General features: G+C 36.0%; 1 protein-coding gene across 3 annotated transcripts in view; it reads left to right on the top strand.

Moving 5' to 3' along the window:
- Positions 1-18,760, top strand: part of ERCC6 (ERCC excision repair 6, chromatin remodeling factor) — a 46,354-nt gene that overhangs the window by 13,461 nt on the left and 14,133 nt on the right. For all 3 annotated transcript variants that reach the window (XM_042863195.1, XM_042863196.1, XM_042863194.1), the window contains 3 exons: positions 5,828-5,953; positions 9,073-9,231; positions 11,460-11,595. In XM_042863195.1, coding sequence (XP_042719129.1) covers positions 5,828-5,953; positions 9,073-9,231; positions 11,460-11,595 — 421 coding nt within the window. The remainder of the gene's footprint in view (positions 1-5,827; positions 5,954-9,072; positions 9,232-11,459; positions 11,596-18,760) is intronic.

The raw sequence follows: 18,760 nt of genomic DNA, 5'->3' as shown, positions 1-18,760 counted from the left end.
TCATTATCTCCCACTGTCCTTCATAGTGACTATTCCCAGCTGAACCCAGAGGGCTGGATTAGGTCATCAGTCTCTGGGGTAGTGCTGAAGGTCTCAGAGACTTGATCCCCCTCAACAGCTGTGGTTTCAGTGTATTTTTTGTCATACTCAGCAGTAACTGCCCTGATCAAGAGCTGTTCCACACTGGCTCTAGTAGGAGTCTAGAGCGGTCACCCTCCTGGTGGAGCAGCCAGGTCACGGCAGAGCTGCTTTCTTGAAGGCTGTTCAGTGAAACTGCACCTATTTTTAGTTTTTCATACCTACAATCAGAAAATAGAAGTAAGCTTCACTTCAATGCAGATTAAAGGCATAGGAAATAAGCCTTTTCTGGCTTCTCAGCAAGAAAGTAACTGCATGATTTTCTTGTTCTACTCTGTCAGGGTTTTGGAGCTGTGGAAGGTGCAGCCCATCCAGTCTTTTTGCATGCTAACAAAAATTCTCCTTTACATGTATTAAAATAGGAAGTGTAAATATAATCAAATAATTTTTTCTCATTATCTGTAGTTAATGCGTTACACTTTTGACATCACTAATACATTATCTGCATGAAGTAATAGCTTGGAAACAAAAAGAAATTTTCTTAATAGCTTTATTAGGGTCACTATTCCCATAGCAGCTGCCAGTAGGTGTATGCCTGCTGCTTCAGGGAAAGAATTAAATCTCAGGTTGTGGGAGGTAAGTGCTATATCTGTATTTTCTTGGCTTTTTTGTATAGTTTGTGGAGTATAGTTTTTTGAATAGCACTTCCTTTAATTGCTGTGAAGGACTGGGAGGCAAGGCTAGTAAAGCTGCTTCTCACCATGTCTCCCAGCCATCAGCCAAGCAGCTGAGTTGCTGGATGTTGTGGCTATCAGCACACAAAACATGATGAAAAAAAGTCAAACCAAAAATAAAGTTAACTAAAAAATAAGTGGCGTTTTTTCTCAAGTTGAATCAGTTTTCATACATGAGCTGTCTTTGAAGCATCTGAATCAGTCAGTCTCTCATTGTATCAGTTATAAATTTAAAAAGGATTAAATATTACCTTTCCTGGAAAACGTTTTCTTAGAGCATCCTAACTGCTCTTTAAAATGACAAATCTGAGACACAAATGAAGATATATTTTGGCTCGCTCACTGAGTACACCTTTCATTCTAAGCTCAAGTGTGTAATCATCTACATCAGTCTTAATTTACTTGCAGAGACTTGTGGTACTAACTGCATTTATCTCATCTGTTAGGATGTGCCAATTAAATCCATGCATACAGACCATAAAAAGTTAGATCTAAAAAGTAGTGCTGAATGCTTCAGTTTAGCAAATTAGAATAATCTGTAAGGGTTTCTTAGCTGTCTAAAACAGAAAACATATTGTGCTTCAAAAAGGCAAACTATATTAAACACTCAGCTTGGTTCCTGACTGTATTTTAAAAAGAAAAAAAAATTGTGCTCATTACTGTTTTGGATTCAGAATTTCTTTCTTGGGTATTGCAATAAGTGGGAAATGGGCTCAGTATCTGAATACAATCTCATATTAAGAAAGATTTAATTGTATGATATATGGCTTTCATTCTGCATTTGTAGGATAAAAATGTACTTTTATCAGTGACCATGGACAGCAGGAAAGTAGATTTCTCAGAAGGTCAGAAACATATGCTTCTGTTTTGGTGATACAGTGCAGCCTGTGCTTGCCAATTGTTTAGGCACAGTAGTGAAATTTAACTCAGACTTGTACGGATTTTTTTATTCTTTGTTTAATATGGTATCCTGTCATTAAGTCAAACTATGAGTTAGTGCTGTTTCTCTCTTGAAAGTTTGACTTACAGAGGAGGGGTCAACTGACCACCTGGCCAGTCTGGTCTAGCAGTGTTTGTCTTCCCTTTGCTTCAGCTATTGAGAATGTTTTCACTTTTCTATCGAAAATAATGAAGTCTTAATACAGCATCTTGCATCATGTTCACAGCTTTTCAAAAACCGAATGGCTTCTTCAAGCTTTGCATACTGTTACAGTGGAAACAACAACAACTGCTTTTTCTTTCAATTGAATGGGGAAAATCAAAGATCAAAGAGCCTGCAGACCTTGGGGAGATACAGTAGCAGAACTTCAATTCTAAAGCTGATGCAATTATGCATATAGAATAACAAATACAAAGTATATCAGAATTTTTCCTTATGGTAACTGGGTTCTGGAATATTAGTTCAAATTCTAGATGCATTGATTTTCTAGGTATGTCACGATTTCAAGAGTGATCTAACATCGGTCAAACTAATTGCAGAAACTGTTGGTTAAATTCCTTAAGAGTTATGAGTTTGTGTTAATCTGTAGGAAGTTTTCCTCTTGGTTGTTTCTGAATCACTTTTTCCAACGTACACTAGAGGGCAATCTGCTTCTTCCCAGGGGAGGCTGAAGCTCCAATACTCGTTGCAACGTTCACGTTGGGAGATTGGATTAGAGGCTTTTGTGCAAAATACTGCCTTACTTGTCAATTGTGTTTGATTTGAATTTGATTCCTAAAGTGATCTACCTGTCACTTTAGAAGTTTTGTAAGTTGAAATTGTCTTGATTTTAATGTGATAAGTAGATGTTTTCTATTGGTTTTCTTTCATGTTTCAAGTCTTCTCTTAACTTGGTCGGATAACATAACCAACTTCTGATGTGTGTTAGTTCCAGTAGTGACACAGTCTGAAGCAGCGACTGTCAGCATTTGTAAATTTGAATCATTCATCTTTCCCTGGAGCTCAGAATAATAACTGACAATTCATACCTGATAGCGCAACATTGTGGTACTGAACAAAAATAAATGCATTTTTGTGCTGTGCCTCCGGTACCATCTGCCTTTTTGGTCTTTATTTTTTTTTTTAGTCTAAGAGCATTATTGTTATTTTACTAATTCAACCATTTAGTAGATTGCTATTCTAAGGTAGAGATTTTCTTACCTGTGTCAGGTTATGTAAAAGTATCTGTGGGAATTATTTTTGTATCCACATTTTGTATTATTTTGTTTGGTTGGGTGTTTTTGCTGCTTAACAGGGTATTTGATTTCATGTAAGGAATTAAGAACAATCAGAGAGATGACAAACAAATAGTAGCAATTCATCTGTTTTTCATCAGAGAACTAAAGAAAAAACTTGAGGTCAAAATACATTGCTGTGAAGTGGTCTCTATGAACCTGTCTGGTATTCTGCTTTCTTGTTAGTTTTTCAGTGCTTTTTTTGGTTTTGCAGTTATTGTAACTTGCATGCGTTTAGAAATGATGGTCTTTATTAAACAGTACCACAGTTCCATGTTTGTGACTGCTTCCATGAAAGCAAGCTATAAGTATTTTTTCACTATACTGGTAGAAAGCTGATCTAGAAAGCTACTGCAGCTAGCTTAGTTGCACAAGAAAGAGTATATGATTGTGTATCGAGTGTTGAGAAGCCTTTAAATGAAGTACCTGAAAATATCAGGCTGGGGGGTGTCACTGTGCCACCAGTGTCTGCTGTAAACATCGCTGAGCAAAGATGTGTGGGTCAAGTCTTAAAGACTTACAGCAGTGCATGGGTTGTTCTTCAGTGTTTTCTGGATTGTTTTGCCAGGTTTGAAGGTCAATATGTTGTGAGACAGCACCAGTTTTGTGAGCAGTTGTTTGAGAAATTTTAGCAGTGACTTCTGTCTCCATTATTTTGCCTAGTTAGGTCAGGATATAAATCAGGGTCATGAAAGTATTTAAATTTTGTTTCTACATCTAATGATATTTGTAAATTTTTGAATAACTTTGTTTCTTTTTCCTGACATGGATAAAATTAGACCCACAGCTTTAAAAGCACTCACTCATCCCACAAGCATAAAACGCATCATGCTTAGCAGGACAGGAAATAAAATGCATTTTGCCTGTCAGCTTCTCAGTGCAGTTTGTCTTCTTTCAAGTATTGAAATATGAAAATTATATATGTATTTTTTTCTCCCTAAATGTATAATTTTCTTCATGCATATATTTTATGGAAAAAATTGAGCTAAATAACTTTAAACAGAGAGTGAATTTATCACATTTTTTAAAACGGATCATAAATCCATTTTCCCAGAAGATTTTTCTTTTTCTCTGCCATGTTTCTGCTGCTACAGCTGTCCAGCCAACAGTAAGAGCCCAAGCCATCAGGATGCTGTTTGCGTAATAGGTGAATGGGAGAGGTAAACTGTTATTACCAGGGAGGAAGTGCAAGTGTTCACTCAGCTGCAATGTTTGTTCAGAAACTGCAAGTGTACTGGAAAACTGGTGCATCCCAGTAAGCCTCCTTCGTCTAGTTACTGCAGAACTTCTGGAGTATGGTTTCTCATTAAGCAAATACTGGATAGATGAGTTTTCCAGCATCTCACTAAAGAGGCTCCTTGTAGCTTAATACTGTAGATTTCAGTGCTAGGAGGCTTATATTTGTGGGTTTTTTGTTTTTGTTTTTTTTTTTTTACCTCGGTCTTCCACTTGCTTTTTTTCAGACTATCACTGCTATTTATAGTTCTTTGGAACCTGAACAATTTCAATTTCTGTGTTTTATGTCTCAGATGCTTTCAGACTGCCAGGGCTCATTCTTCAGCCTCATTCAGGCCAGCACCTTTAATTATGAGTATGGAAAAAATATTCAAATAATGATGTCTACAGTGGCTTAAATTGCAGTACATGCTTCATTTGAAAGTGTTCTGTCTGGCTTGGGGAGGACAGGACTGATCACTGGGGAGAGAATAGAGTTTTGGTAGGTAGAGACTTCGATGATAGATATATCTAAGTTATCCGCAAGGAGGCATGCAGTCATTTCATCCTTACAGATGCAGCAATCCCCTTATTAGATGAAATATGTCTGCTTTTGTGTTGTGTGAAGAGCAATTGCATGAGAGCGTTCTTAATCTGTTCTGCAACTTTACCACTGTCTGTAGGGATTTTATCAGGCTCTACACTGTGTTTGGTGTGGCTGCAATGAATGCGGTTTCAGCAGTGAATAACTGCTGAAACCCAAGCTGTCTGTAAAGTGCTTTTGGTAGTTCAGTACTTATTTGTTCAAGTTCTGCAATTGTTTCCTTCGAGGCAGTAACTGTATGGTTTGCTGTTACAAGCAAATGGTTTTGTTTGGGTCACTAAAGCAAACACAAGTCCATAATTGTTTTGGATGTTGAAGATCCTCTGGTGCCCTTTCTGAGAGGGGGCACAGGACAAGAACATAATTCTGGATGTAGTCTGTGCAGAGTCCAAATACAGCACTTGGGCTGCATGCCGTGAGTCACCATGATTTCAAAATGTCAAATGTTAACTCTCCTAACGATAACAGCTTAGGGTCTGTAGAGCACATCAGTTCAAAGACAGTGATGTTTCCAACCGAGTCTTCTGTATGCTTATATGCTACTGAACATTTCTCTAGGTGAAAGGCATTTAGATATTTGTTTAAATTAAGAAAAGTATCTTTATAATACTTAATCTTTATTTCTTTGTTGTTTTGTTTTTGTTTTGTCCTTTTTAAATGAATGTTTGGGAATTTAACGTTGCCGGTTTCTTTTAATAGTGTTAACTGTTAATTATGTTGCATTAGCATTGCTGTCTATAAATAATCATAATTAGCTGTACAATTACAAAAGCTTATGACTGTTCAGAAGCGCGTGCACGTTATGTCAAATATTTTGAGCATTTAGATGAATAATTTTCTCCTCCAGTGGATTACCACTTAAATTCATCGCATCTAAGAAAATTTATTTATTCTTTACTTCTTGATGAATAATTCAATGTAGTATTCATATAGAATCTTTTCCATGCAATAACTGAATGCTGACTCCTTGCGTCACTTACAGGAAGTGGCAAAAAGAACGTTTGAAGGACAAAGAACATCCTGTGGCTGAGGAACTTTCTGATGAAAGCGACACTGAATTTGAAGAGGGTTTCAAAGTTCCAGGATTTCTCTTCAAAAAGCTTTTTAAGTATGTATTCTATACTTCATTTTAACATTAGGTTGTTGTGTGTTGTTAATAATGGTATTAGTAGTGACAGTGGTGGTGATTTCTAGATGCCTTGTCCTACAGCTTTGGGTACAGTTATTTCTGTTATTAAAATAAAGAAAAACAAAGAACAAAAAACAACTTTAAAAATCCTACTTGACCAAACCTCAAACAAAGTTGGTTATTGTAAGCACAAAATGCTGTTTTACGAAAATACAATTAGTAAGTATTGTAAATGCATATTAGTTAAACTAAGGGTTGAGAAGCTCTCCTGGTCTCCTTTTGTAAATGTTTTCTTTTATTGCTATGTGCTTTCTTTTAGTTCAGGTGCAGAGTGATATAAAAATGACTTGAGTTTGAAGATATGGTGTTGGCACTTGGTAATAAATGAAAGCAAGGAATCTAAGTGTTTCTGTGATTGAGCTAAGAGTGACTGAAGTTTTCTTCCAGCAAAAAATACAGCCAACTTTTTCTTTGAGCAGCTTTATAAAGTCATAAGATCTTTAAAACGTTGCTGGGAAAAATGTTCAGATATGGAGAGTGCATTATTCCTTTAGTATTAATGATGGATTGCAGATTCGGGTAAGACTGCTTTCCATTCTTTTTTTTGAGAGTTTTGCTGTGTCCAGTGATACTTCCAAGTAACTCATCTTAATCTCAAAAAGCTGTTTATAAAAGGCATTTTAAACAAGTTAGCTGCTATTTCATCCATAAGTTTTCTCTAACTTCCATGCTTGAATTCATTTTTCTTGGCAACATTTCACTCAAGGAAAACCATCTCCTCTTTCAAAAGCTAACTCTAAAATCTTGTAATTAATCTAGCAGAAAGCTATGGTTTCTTATAGGCTTACATCGTTAACCCTTCCAACAGGGCCACTTAGTCTTAACCTCAAAGAAATTATTACTGTTGTCCTGCAGTTCTTCAGAAGGAAAGCACTAGCTCTGAAATGGAAATGAATTACTGACTTAGTTGCCAGGACCATACACAGCCAATATGAGGTCTCCGGTTGTTTATGCGACGGTACTGCAGGAATAATCATCCTGAGAACGGATGTGTGGTCTGAGCAACCCAAAGGGAATCGAAAGAAGGCAGACAATTAGAAATTAATCTTAGAGATATCAGCCTCACTAATGAAGGGTATCCCTGCAAGCATGAGTCAGTTGGCAAGACTTCTTAAGTGGTTAGAAAGATCAATTGAGTTGAATGATTTGTCTGACTTGTAACTTAAATGCTGAAACCTCCAGTGTAGGAAGGCTCATAGTCAATAGTCATTAAACTTTGAGTTCTGAACAAGTTCAGTAGAAAACATGGAAGTATATTGATCCAAGGAGGAGGTGTATTGCACTATTTTGTAAGTGATCTTTCACATATGTGAATTGAATTCCACAGAGAAGTTAGCTCACAGTAGAAATATTAGACCCTTAAGCTGGTTGTCTGTTTTTAGTTTTGTTTGGGGATTTTCTTTTTTTTTGGTGGGTTAGTTGCTTTTCACTTTTTTATTTCTTTGGTTTTGTTTTTTTTTCTTGTTAATATGTTCAAGTGGAAAAATCTGCTTTCTTTATATACTTCTGTCTGCTTTGAGGAATACTCAGCAACATTTGCTTAGTTAGTACTACTGGTGCTGCCTTGGACTATAAAACTGTGGTAAGCAAGACTGACTTAAAAGCATCTGCACTTAACCTGAGAAAATTCTGTGTAAGGAGGAAACCATGTCTTCATTTACTTAGAGCTACTCCTGTGGATTCCTGTGTTTTTGAGGTCAATTCATTGCTAACAAAAAGGCTTTTTACAGACTTCTTGGTATACTGCATTTGAGATACCAGCAGGTAGTATGATGTCTGAAACATTAGATGTGTTCTTTGATCCCTTTTCTATAACTACTCAGGCTGTTTGATTGTTTCCTTTCAGTGTTAATCTAAATCCATACAGATCACAACAAAAATTGATTTTTGATAGGACTTGGCAGACACAAGTATCGTTGGTTGTCAGTAGTCCTAAACATTCTTCTCTGTGAGAAATACAATCTTGAAGTGTGCGTTTGAGAATACCCCTGAATGAACAATCCCAATTTAAAAAAAAAAAAGCCTGTTTTGTTCTTTGCTGTGCTTGGCACACCAGCAATGTGTGCCACCAAGAGAATAGTACCAGTAGCCTTGGTCTTCTATGTCACAAGACACAGAAATGCTGAAAAATGTATTTTTTCTGAATTATTGAAATATGTTGGTGTTTCACTTTTTTCTTGTTTTCAATTTAAACTCTCTTTTCCAAAATGTTTTATTCCTGATGCTGTTGTTATTTCATAGCATTGTAAAGGGGAAAAAAAAAAAAGAGAGAGAAAAAAAACCAACAAAAAAAACATGTTTTAAAATGGTCCAGCAGCCCATACTCACCTTTTTAGCTTGCTGTTGTAGATGTTGTTTTCTGATCAACTTCTTTTAATTGGGATATATTTTACGTTGTTGCTTATGCAATTTCCAGTGAGTGACTGGGAATAGAAGCTAAACTGATGTTCTCACATAACAACGCTCTGCTGCATCTCATCCACTGGAATCATTTCTATTGTTTTGCCTTCCAACGCGGTTTCCCTTGTTGTCTTTTTTCTTCATTGGAAGAGATTAAATTTTACTAAATGAATTTGTGTGAAAAGAAAGCATATTGTGACAGATGTGATCAGTTTTCAGAGTGGAATGTAAAGTCTGCACCACTTAAAAGTCAAACTTTTCCTTCACCTTAAGGTATATCTTCCAATAATGTAATCGATTAGACCCTGCATGTCTTCTGACAATATATGGCTTTGTTAGAGTAGCTTTCCAAGTTATTTTTAACACTTGAAATATACATGAAATAAAATACCCTCTAATTACCATGACTATCAGTTTAATTAGAAATGTTTTAGTATTGCATAAAAAATGAAAGTCGCATGTAATGTTTGAGTGTATCAAAAATGTATGACCTAGTAAATAGAGCACTCATGTAAAACACACATCCAGCATGTTACTGTAACTGGTGTAAGAACCCTGCCAAATGATTAATTCATGAGTACTTTCTGTTACGATCTTTATTATCAAACGTTTGCCATCTTCTTTTTCCTTGTTTTTAGGTACCAGCAGACAGGTGTTAGGTGGCTCTGGGAATTGCACTGCCAGCAGGCAGGAGGGATTCTGGGAGATGAGATGGGATTGGGCAAGACCATCCAGATAATTGCCTTCTTGGCAGGTCTGAGCTACAGCAAGATCAGGACTCGTGGTTCAAATTACAGGCAAGTGCTCCTCTGCAGACTGTCAGTCTGTGGAGCTCAATTAATATTTCATCAGATGTATTGCTGGTGGAGGAGGGTCCTGTGAATTATTAATGACATTTCAATTACAATATTCCTTTAATTCTTTTAGTGGGGGACATCAAAGGAAAAATTTTACGAGACAATGGAGCTGTAGGGCAGGAAAAATTAAACATGTAACACTTTTAATGAATTCCAGGCATTGATGCTTCATTTTGCAGATGAGCCACACTAGATATTTTGGGTCAATACAGTGTCTAAGGTTAGCTTCCACAAATGGATTGTTTACAAACTCAATTACATTAATATCAATAGTTTACACAATATGGAATTTTAAATTAGATGTAATACCTTTAGTTCCATTTATTAAATTTTACATTAAAATATTTGTTCTGGCAAGACACCAGGTGAATGCTTTACAGGAAGTCACAAGTTGATTTGTGATGGAAGTTAAAGTTCCTGATCAGCAGGGAATTACCTATGCCAAAAAAAAAGTAGTACTAATAAAAACTGTAACTTACACAGAGGAATTTCCATCTTTGTTACTGTTTAAAAGTGTATTAGAGTAACTGGCTGTTCTTGCAAGAGCTTTCATGCTCTTTCTTCATTACTGAGCAATACTTTGAAATTCTGTCGTTGTAGGTGAAATTACTGGAAAGGTACTTGTTGGTGTTCTTGGATTTACAAATGCATGCATGAATGATACTTGAGTTTTCTAGTTCTGGTGACCTATTTATCTGATGTAAATTATGATATGCAATTAAGCAAACATTGCAGCAGTATACTGAACAACAAAAAAAAAAACTTTATAGTGATCCATTTAAATTATGTACAGCATGTACATGACTTGTAAAATAGTGCATTAAAAAGAAAACATGGAAGACTTATATTCTTCAGTTGATTCCTGATGTAGCCTTTATATAAAAAACTGCTATGCTGTACTGCATCACTCAAGCCAATTGATTTACTTGGTATGACTGCTTCTTCTGTGGCTGCTTCTCTACAGATTACTTTGAGCTGGTGTATTTGCTGGTATGTGTTTGCCCTTGTTGGAGGACGACTGAATTCATAGAAATGTTTCAGGATATTCAGGACAGTTCCCTTAGCATTGCTACTTAGTTTCAGCTTAAGATCTAAGATGCTTCTGTGAAACTACAAGGAAACTTTGAAGATGCCAAAATATAAACTCTGAAGTTGCAACATTCTTTCTGTATATACTATCATGTATTCTGGTTTTTGGTTTTGGTTTGAGTTTTGTTGTTGTTGTTTGGTTGGATGTTTTTTGTTTTTGTTTTTGCTTTGGTTTCTGGTGCATTTTTTTTTAATAAATCCTCCACAATAGTTATTGCATGGGGAAAAATAAGCTTTATTTTTTTGGTGAAATTTCTTACTTGTCTGTGTGTTTTAAGGCAGAGAGTCAAAGCATCTTGATCTGTGCACAGTCAAGTATTTTCTGCAGGAAAAATGAGGAATGCACTAACTCTAGCTGGCTAGCTTCTACTTGGAAGCCATATTGTTTAGTAAGCAGACCTACAGTTAGAAGACCTCATGGTCGGTCTGGTTGAGAAGCAGGCATTGTTAAGAGTGGGCATAGTTGTGTTGTCAACCTGAGTGACTTTCAGCTCACCTCTTATTGCCTTGATGTATAGAGGGAGCTTGTGTACTGCAGTGCCAGATTCATACAGCAGCCTTTCCCATAGTGTTTATCAGCTCTCTTTCTGTTAAATGGATATAACTATGTGTTCCTTACTGTGCAGAAGTGTGAAGGTTGTTGTGTTTAGAAGTGCTTGAGAGTGAAAACAGTAAGGCTATTCTTGAACATTCAAAATATGCAGCTTTATTTTTTGTGACATTTTCTGAAGAAATATTCTTCAAAATAAGTTAGTAGAAATTTCATTTTGTAAACTGATCTGATTCTGAAATTTACAGAGGGGAAAGATCTGTTGTTATATAAGTTGTGATAGAAGAAGCAAATGAGCTTTCACACCAATGGTCTGTTTGTAAATCTGTATGCTTTGAGTAACCCATCTCTAGCCTGTATTTGCATTGAAACTTGATGAAGAGCTTGTGGGTTCATGAGTTTGTTGCCTTTTCTTCTAAGTACATTATTTTTGTAGCTTTTCTGTGTACCAGGTTATTTTAATAAGACACACAATATAAAGTATTTATTTTATGTTAAAGATTTTGGTTTGGTTTTGTTTCTTGATTAGGTACCAGGGACTGGGTCCAACAGTGATTGTTTGTCCGGCTACTGTGATGCATCAGTGGGTAAAAGAATTCCACACATGGTGGCCTCCATTTAGGGTTGCCATTCTCCATGAAACTGGTTCTTACACCAACAAAAAGGTAGAAATTGATGTTCATTTTGTAATTCCAGAAATCTGTCTCTTTTCTGCATTAGCAAAAAAAAGTGTCCTGTGTTCCGTGTCCCTGAATGTTTCTATGTAAGCTTGTACTCTTTGATTCTTTAAAAAGGTCGTTAAGTTCACTGTCTTGTATAGATTTGTTAGGTAACCAGACAAAAAGAGTAACTGGAAGTACACTTATATTATATTATGGAATAGAACTGCCTAAGCAAAGTAAACATTATAACAGGCTTCTCCTTCAGAATGCTTTGCTTGTACTGAAGTCAATAGTAACCTGGCTAAACTGCTTTCAAACCAGACTGCATGTACTTTGGGCTTGCTATGGAGCCCCTGCAATGTTAGCCATGACTCAGCTTATTATGGAATTAAAATGCATCTTGGTTTTAATGTTAGCGTGTCATTTTTTCTTCAAGTCTAACCATTTAGAGTAGCCAACACAGTGTAATATCTAACCTACTTTTACAGTGGTGCTCATGTAATTGTAACTAACTTATGTGATTTGTTCTGAGAAGATTTGAAGCCTTTCTGCTGAAGTTGGGCATATCTGAGGTTTAATCGCTAGGAGTGCTTCTCTGTAAGAATGGAAAAGACATTAATTTCTCTTCATTTGGCCAATATGTCAGTTCATATCACCTGGTTTCTCTTAATGATGATGATACTTTATTGGTTTTCTTCAAGCAGTGTCTTTTCTGTCTTTTGATTTTATTGGCCAATGTTTTAATATGCATGTTTTTATTCCATTTCTTCAGATGAAATCTCGGACAAACCAGACTTGTCCATCCCTGATACCTTGCTTGAACAAAAAAGGGAAAAGTTTTATTTTTGTTTTCTCCTGACTGATTTTGGGTACTAAAAGGATTTGCAGGATTCAACAAAGCATTTTTAAATTTCTCTTTAAATATTTATTGAATTTCTTGTAATAACATTAAAATGATATGGTGCTTAATTGCACTTGATTAAACGTATTGTGAGGTAATCAATGCCATTTTACAGTACATGGCAAAAAAGAAACAGTACACTCTAATGTGCTAATAGCTTCCTGTTATTCAATTAACTTGGTATGTCTTCAATCCCTAAAAATCTGTTGCTCTCAGTAACATGTTTGTATGTTTTCCTAAATTAAATCGTGTGTGTTTATTTTGGGGTATTTGTTAATTAATGAACTTGACAAACTGGATCAAATTTTTTCCATCTGCGAGCATAGTCAGGATTTCAGGATTTTACTTCCCCTTGTTGTCTCACAAATGCTTTGTCAAGAACTTACAGAATCTTGATGCACCTTAGGCAGGTTCAGTACTCTAATTTTGTCCTTCATCTTTTGATAGCTGCAACAGAATGCCTTAAAAAGTGTCACTGCTAATGTCATCATTATCTCATGCACATTTATTCCTTGTTACCTCCTTAAAAAGACCAAGCTTGTGACTTGAATAAATTAAAAAAAAAAAATAAAAAAATCATAGAATCATCTAGGTTGGAAAAGACCTTCAGGATCTTTGAGTCCAGCCATCACCCTGACCTACTGAGTCCCATCACTGAATCATTCCCTTAGTACCACATTTCTTAAATACTTCTGAAGTTGTACTTCTCTAGGCAGCCTGTAGCAACGCTTAACTACCCTCTCCATGAAGAAGTTCTTCCTAATATTCAATCTAAACCTCTCCTGGTGCAACCTGGGACTCATTCCTCATGTTCTGTCACTTGCCACCTTAGAGACAAAATTGACACCCTCATCATTGCAAATACTTTCCCATCCTAGTTGTCTTTATACCTGGAAAAAGAGAGTTTGCTGCTAATGTTTCATCAGAAATCTCACTTGCACGCTGAAAATTAGATCACACACAGTGCAGGTCAGATGATTTACTCCCACCTGCAATTTCTTTTCAGTGTGCACTCTTTCCATGAATACGTTGGTGCTGATCTAATCTTGTGATAATTCTGCCTTCTGATTACCTGTGGCTTTACAGGAGACTGCTTTGCACGTGTCGACTTCTTAGTACTCAGGGACCGTTCAGCCCTTATGCTCTTCCTAACAAATGAAAATTGTGATTAGACTGTGTAGGATCACAAATGTTATAGTTAATATTAATTTTTGTGGCCAAATGCAAAGACAGTGCACATGTGTGGTCTCAATAATGCACAGACATGCTTGGAATTAAACTGACAGTTCTAGGATTGGCCTATTTTTCTGATAGTGAACTGTGATTGATTATCAAGTGTATGAAATTTGTGCTGGACAGTTAGGTGACAATTAGATTGCAAGCAAACAGGATCATGGAACTGAAAGTTGCTCTCTATTTTTGGAGTAAGAAAGGTTACTACAGCCTCTGGGCTAACAAAAGGACGGTGGAAGAAGGCTGTTGTCCCCTGAATTAAGTGGACATCAGACAGTGAATATCTTCATGGATTTTGTGAAGTGCTTTACCTTGTAGCAATAGGGCATTGGGTTGCTTATGATTAAATATAGTATTGCAACTTATTCTGTGCAGGTCTGTGGAAGAGGAACAAATGATTTCAGAAAAATGAAGATATATTGATCTTAAAGTTAATGAATGAGAATTGCGGAGAAAAAGAGTTTAGTAATGACAGGTGTACCATAAGGCAGTGCAGTATTTTGTGGCTGAAAGAGCTAACAGCTGTCATCAGCTTTCGGCTATCCTCAAGGGAAAGCAAACTGGTAACTGGTACTTTAGATTGTGGAAGGTAGACGCAACAAGAAGTTGGATAGGTTTCCAAGACTTCAGATCTAGTCTGAGGCCATCTGGATGAAATGTAACACTTGATTTTATTCCCTCTCCATTTGTGATAACAGAAGATCATTTGGTTCTTCTGTGATGATTAATGTGAGTAAATTGGGTGTCGTGGGAAGAATCAGGTTGAAATAGTAGTCCTTCTCCATAAAGTCAGTTTTCAGTTTGAGTGTGGCAATTGTAGCTGTGTCCTTTGGTGCTGTTTTATGCTATTAACCTCCTGCAGTAGTTTACACTCAAACCTGTTATGGCATAAACTGACTTGAAAATACCAAGAGCTCTGATGCCCCTAATAATGGGAGAAAATAAAATAGTATATCCAGTATAGCATATCAAAAATATTTATTTATAGTTAAGAAAAGGGGACATGGGAAAAAAAGCCTTCTGTACAGAGAACTTGTGGGGGTTTTTTTGGTTTTTTTTTTTTCCAAAACCTGATGATACATGAGCACTTGTATAAAAGTATACAGTCTGAGAGAAAGGATGTACTTCAGTTATCTTGATTTAACATCGCAAATGTGAGAGGAGGCTGTTCTTGAGATTAAGGCTGAATTTTTAATTTCTCAGTGTTTAGCACAAATATCACTGATGTTATTTCTTGGTAATGTGATCCAGTCTGTTAAGCCTTACCTACATATTCATTTATTCTAGTCAGATGTTTGGGAAGATGTAGCCCTCAAAAGCAATCATCCCTTCATGTTGCTTGCACCTGTGGAACCATGTACTTGAAGATGACTTTGCATACTGTTGATTTTTGTCTTCTACCTTCACGCTAGATTACAAAGATTAAAGTTCTTGGCATAACTGATTATAAAGCCTTAATTTTTGCTGTAGACTCTGTTTCTGTGCTAGGGATTCAACTCAGATAAACTTTATATCATGCCACAACAAATAACATTCCTCTTAAATATGTAGTAAGTGCTCTAGCTCATTTTATTGCAACATTTACATTATTAAACATTGTAATGTGTTCTGTTGAAGCCTCTTCATGGTGCCATTTAGATTGTTTGGTTGGGGGTAGGGAAATATTAGAGGTTTTATAGGCTGAATTTATGGATCTCTGGGCTTAATGGTTGGTTATGAGATAGTGAAAAGACTGCTGAACAGTGCACTTTTGATTGATAAGTGATATAGTTGTCCAAGTGACTAGGTATTGTCTTGGTGAGTTCATGTGTGCCTTAAAGGTATGACAAAGTTTAGAGAATTTCATATCTATCACTGGTCTAATTCTTTGAGTCTGGTGCTACATACATATTTCTATTTAAAAATATTAACATTATAATGCATAATAATATGGAAGAGTTTATGTTCTCTTAAGTATTTTTTAAAAAGACTACTTTAACAGCTAAAAAGATAAATCTGATTTCTGTATTTGCATCATTCAAAAGAATTGTGGTTTTGTAGCTTCAAAAACCAACTTGTAGCTGCTGAAAGGTCATCAGCAGGGTGAAAAAGCTTTCTTCAAAGTTTGTCCATAGAATACATCACTGAAACATTTTAGCCTTAAGCAATGGTATTTGCTGAAAATCTTCTAGTCTTTGTACAGAACATGCATCCCAGAGAAGATGAGTCAATGATCAACACAATCAGTGGCATCACCATCTTAGGTGGAAATACTGTCCTTGAATTGTAAAAGCCTGAAATGCTATGCTGAACAAAACTATAATACCAGCCTCATTCCATGTATTTCACTGTTTTTGTATTCATTAGCATGTTTTTAAGTACCAGACTTCAGAATTTCAAAGCTAGTGCACAACTGTCTTATCTTTTGGCATTAGCAGGATTTGTCTCTGAGCTGAATTCAGTCTTGTAAATTCTTTTTTTCAGTTTAACAGATTATGAGCTGAAATATTTCACTGAAATGCATTCCCAAGAAAATAAATATAAAAATAATGCCAACATGTCTGAGTCTAACCAAACAGGAACTGTGAATTAAAGAATACGTGATAAAATAGCATAAATTCTGAAGTGCCACAGCTTAAAAATGGCATGTTCACTGTTAAATCCATTACCATGTTTTAAAAGGTTCTAAATTATTCCAAGGCAACCTCTTAGAAAGTCCTCAGCACAGGAATACAACAGTTAATAGGTGTTGTAGTATAAGCTGTTAAAATTGTGGTGTTGTATTTCTTCGTTGTCAGCAGAAATCCTTGTTTATTAAAAATTTAGCTTGAAGGAAACTTTAATTAATTACAGGTTCAGTAAATCCTGACTAGGATTCTGCTGTGGTGTGTTTACAGTCAATGGCCTTCATGTGCCTGTGTTTCACTTCTGTTCTCCGTGCTACCTGACAGCGTGATTTATGGCTGTTGCTTTCTGCTAGTCCACTGCTTGCCCTCTAGGAGGGATTGGTCTCTTGAGCCTCCATAATAACAGCAGCACTTTCACAAAACATCTTTTAATGACAACAGCGTAGCATTCCGTAAGTCAGGCTAATTGCAGACATACTCTATTAATTGCAAAAACTAGGAGAGGTTACATATTTTACAAGCTTTTAATTTGAAATCGCCCGAGATGATTTGTCTTAAGTGTTTGGATAGAGATGTGTGCGATATTCCGTGATAGGCCACTGCTGAGGCTGTAGGACACCGCTGCAGACTGTGGGCAGTGCACCAGGTAGAATTTGGCTTTGGATGTTCCCACCTGCCTAGAATTCCCACTATATATGAAATATATGTTGTTGTAAAGATTGCGTATTTACTTGACAGTAGTGATGTCAACAGTATTTAATGCTGCAGTTGTCTAAAGAGGTGATAATCAGAAAGTAGGAATTCTTGAACAGTTAATTGCAGAAGAGGTATTTTTTAATCTGAGCAAGTTATATCTCTGAGCAAGAAGTTATTGTAGGAAATTTTACAAGACCATGGAAACACCAGAATCCATGAAGACTTTTTCCTTATTAAGGCACCTCAAAAAATGTTCTTAATGTTTTGGAATGTGTAGATATTTTAGGAATCATATTATTTTCCTCTTTTGTCTTCACTTTAACTAAATTCTGTGGTGGTTCTACCTTAAATATATATATATATTTAAATTACATTCACTGTTTGTTTAATACAGAATTGCCTAAAGTTCTTCATGTTCTGTTTTTACCCATCTGCTAATATGGCATACATGAAATCAATGGTGAAATTTCCTTTCACTTTCCCACTGCAGGCTCGGCATTAGGGATGAATGTGTGCGGCTCTTGGAAAACTACCAAGTAGCTGCTTAGTGTGCCCTAATACTGAATTCCTATGTAAAAAGGCACGAAGGTCATGAAGCTCTTAATACAGAATGAGCTTCAGTTTCCACAGAATTTGAGTTAACTTGGACATCCTCTACCTGAAGACAGGGATTACTTCTGCATGGAACTTGTCTATGGAGAGTAATTTAATACAGAAGTTTAGAATTGATGGTTACCATGTATATGTCTTTCACATGGGCTGGATTGATGGTTTTTTTCAGTATTTGTGGCAGCAACTAAAGACCAAGTCCTACTTTCCTATTTGTTGTATAAGCACAATATGGCAGAGAAAAGATAATAGTCAGGAGACTCCCCTGAAGGGATGGAAAAAAAAAATGGTTTTGTTTTCCCTTTCCTATGTGAGCTTCAAGAAACTAATTTATGTCCTGATACACAAAGATATTTAAGCACCTAACTCCAGTTGGTTTCTGTAGCAGCTAAGCACCTTGATGGATTTACCTAAATCCATGCAAATAAATAAATAACATTCTGTGTTCTTTTCCTTCCTGTATAGTGAAATCACTTTTCAACTAGATTTATACATGAAGGATAAATGCAGGGAAAATTAGATTCTTGAGTACTGTGGTTTCTGTGAACATATTCAATGAAGGTGATAAAGACAGGTCCTGCCCTAGATAATTTACAGCTAAAAAGGCTAGTAAAAAACAGGGGAAAGAGTATAGCTTACTAGAGAAGTATGCAATTTGGTGGCTAATAAAAATAAATAAATCAAAAATACCTGAAAAGCCTATTAATGAGAAAGTTATGACAAAATTAAGGATTTAGCAAATATTTTGATGTTGTTCTCATTTTTCCCTTTTTTATTTTCTTCTAAAGTTCTGTTATATCTTGGATGCAGTACACACAGGTAGGTTTGTAAAGTGCATATAGAAGAATTCAAAGAATCTAATTACTTGGGTGAAATTCCATGTTTGAGTTACAGGTATTGCCTTTGGAGAAAAAAAAAAAAAAAAACTGGATCCTTCTTATCAGGCTTCAAGTCCAGTTCTGTTCTATCACAGTTCCCATGTACTTCAATTTTTTATAGTTAAGTCACGTCATCAAAGACTTTTCTACGCTGATTTTGTTTGCAAAGAAAATTGTTCTGCTCTTTCAGAACTTTTTATGTGTGTACCTTTTTGCATGTACTTCAGCAAGTCTGAATTTTCAGT

The sequence above is a fragment of the Lagopus leucura genome, unplaced genomic scaffold, assembly GCF_019238085.1.
Source record: "Lagopus leucura isolate 7727_CA_CO unplaced genomic scaffold, USGS_WTPT01 Super-Scaffold_739, whole genome shotgun sequence".
Taxonomy (NCBI): domain Eukaryota; kingdom Metazoa; phylum Chordata; class Aves; order Galliformes; family Phasianidae; genus Lagopus; species Lagopus leucura.
The sequence above is the reverse complement of the archived record's forward strand: the minus strand, read 5'-3'. Positions and strand labels throughout refer to the sequence as shown.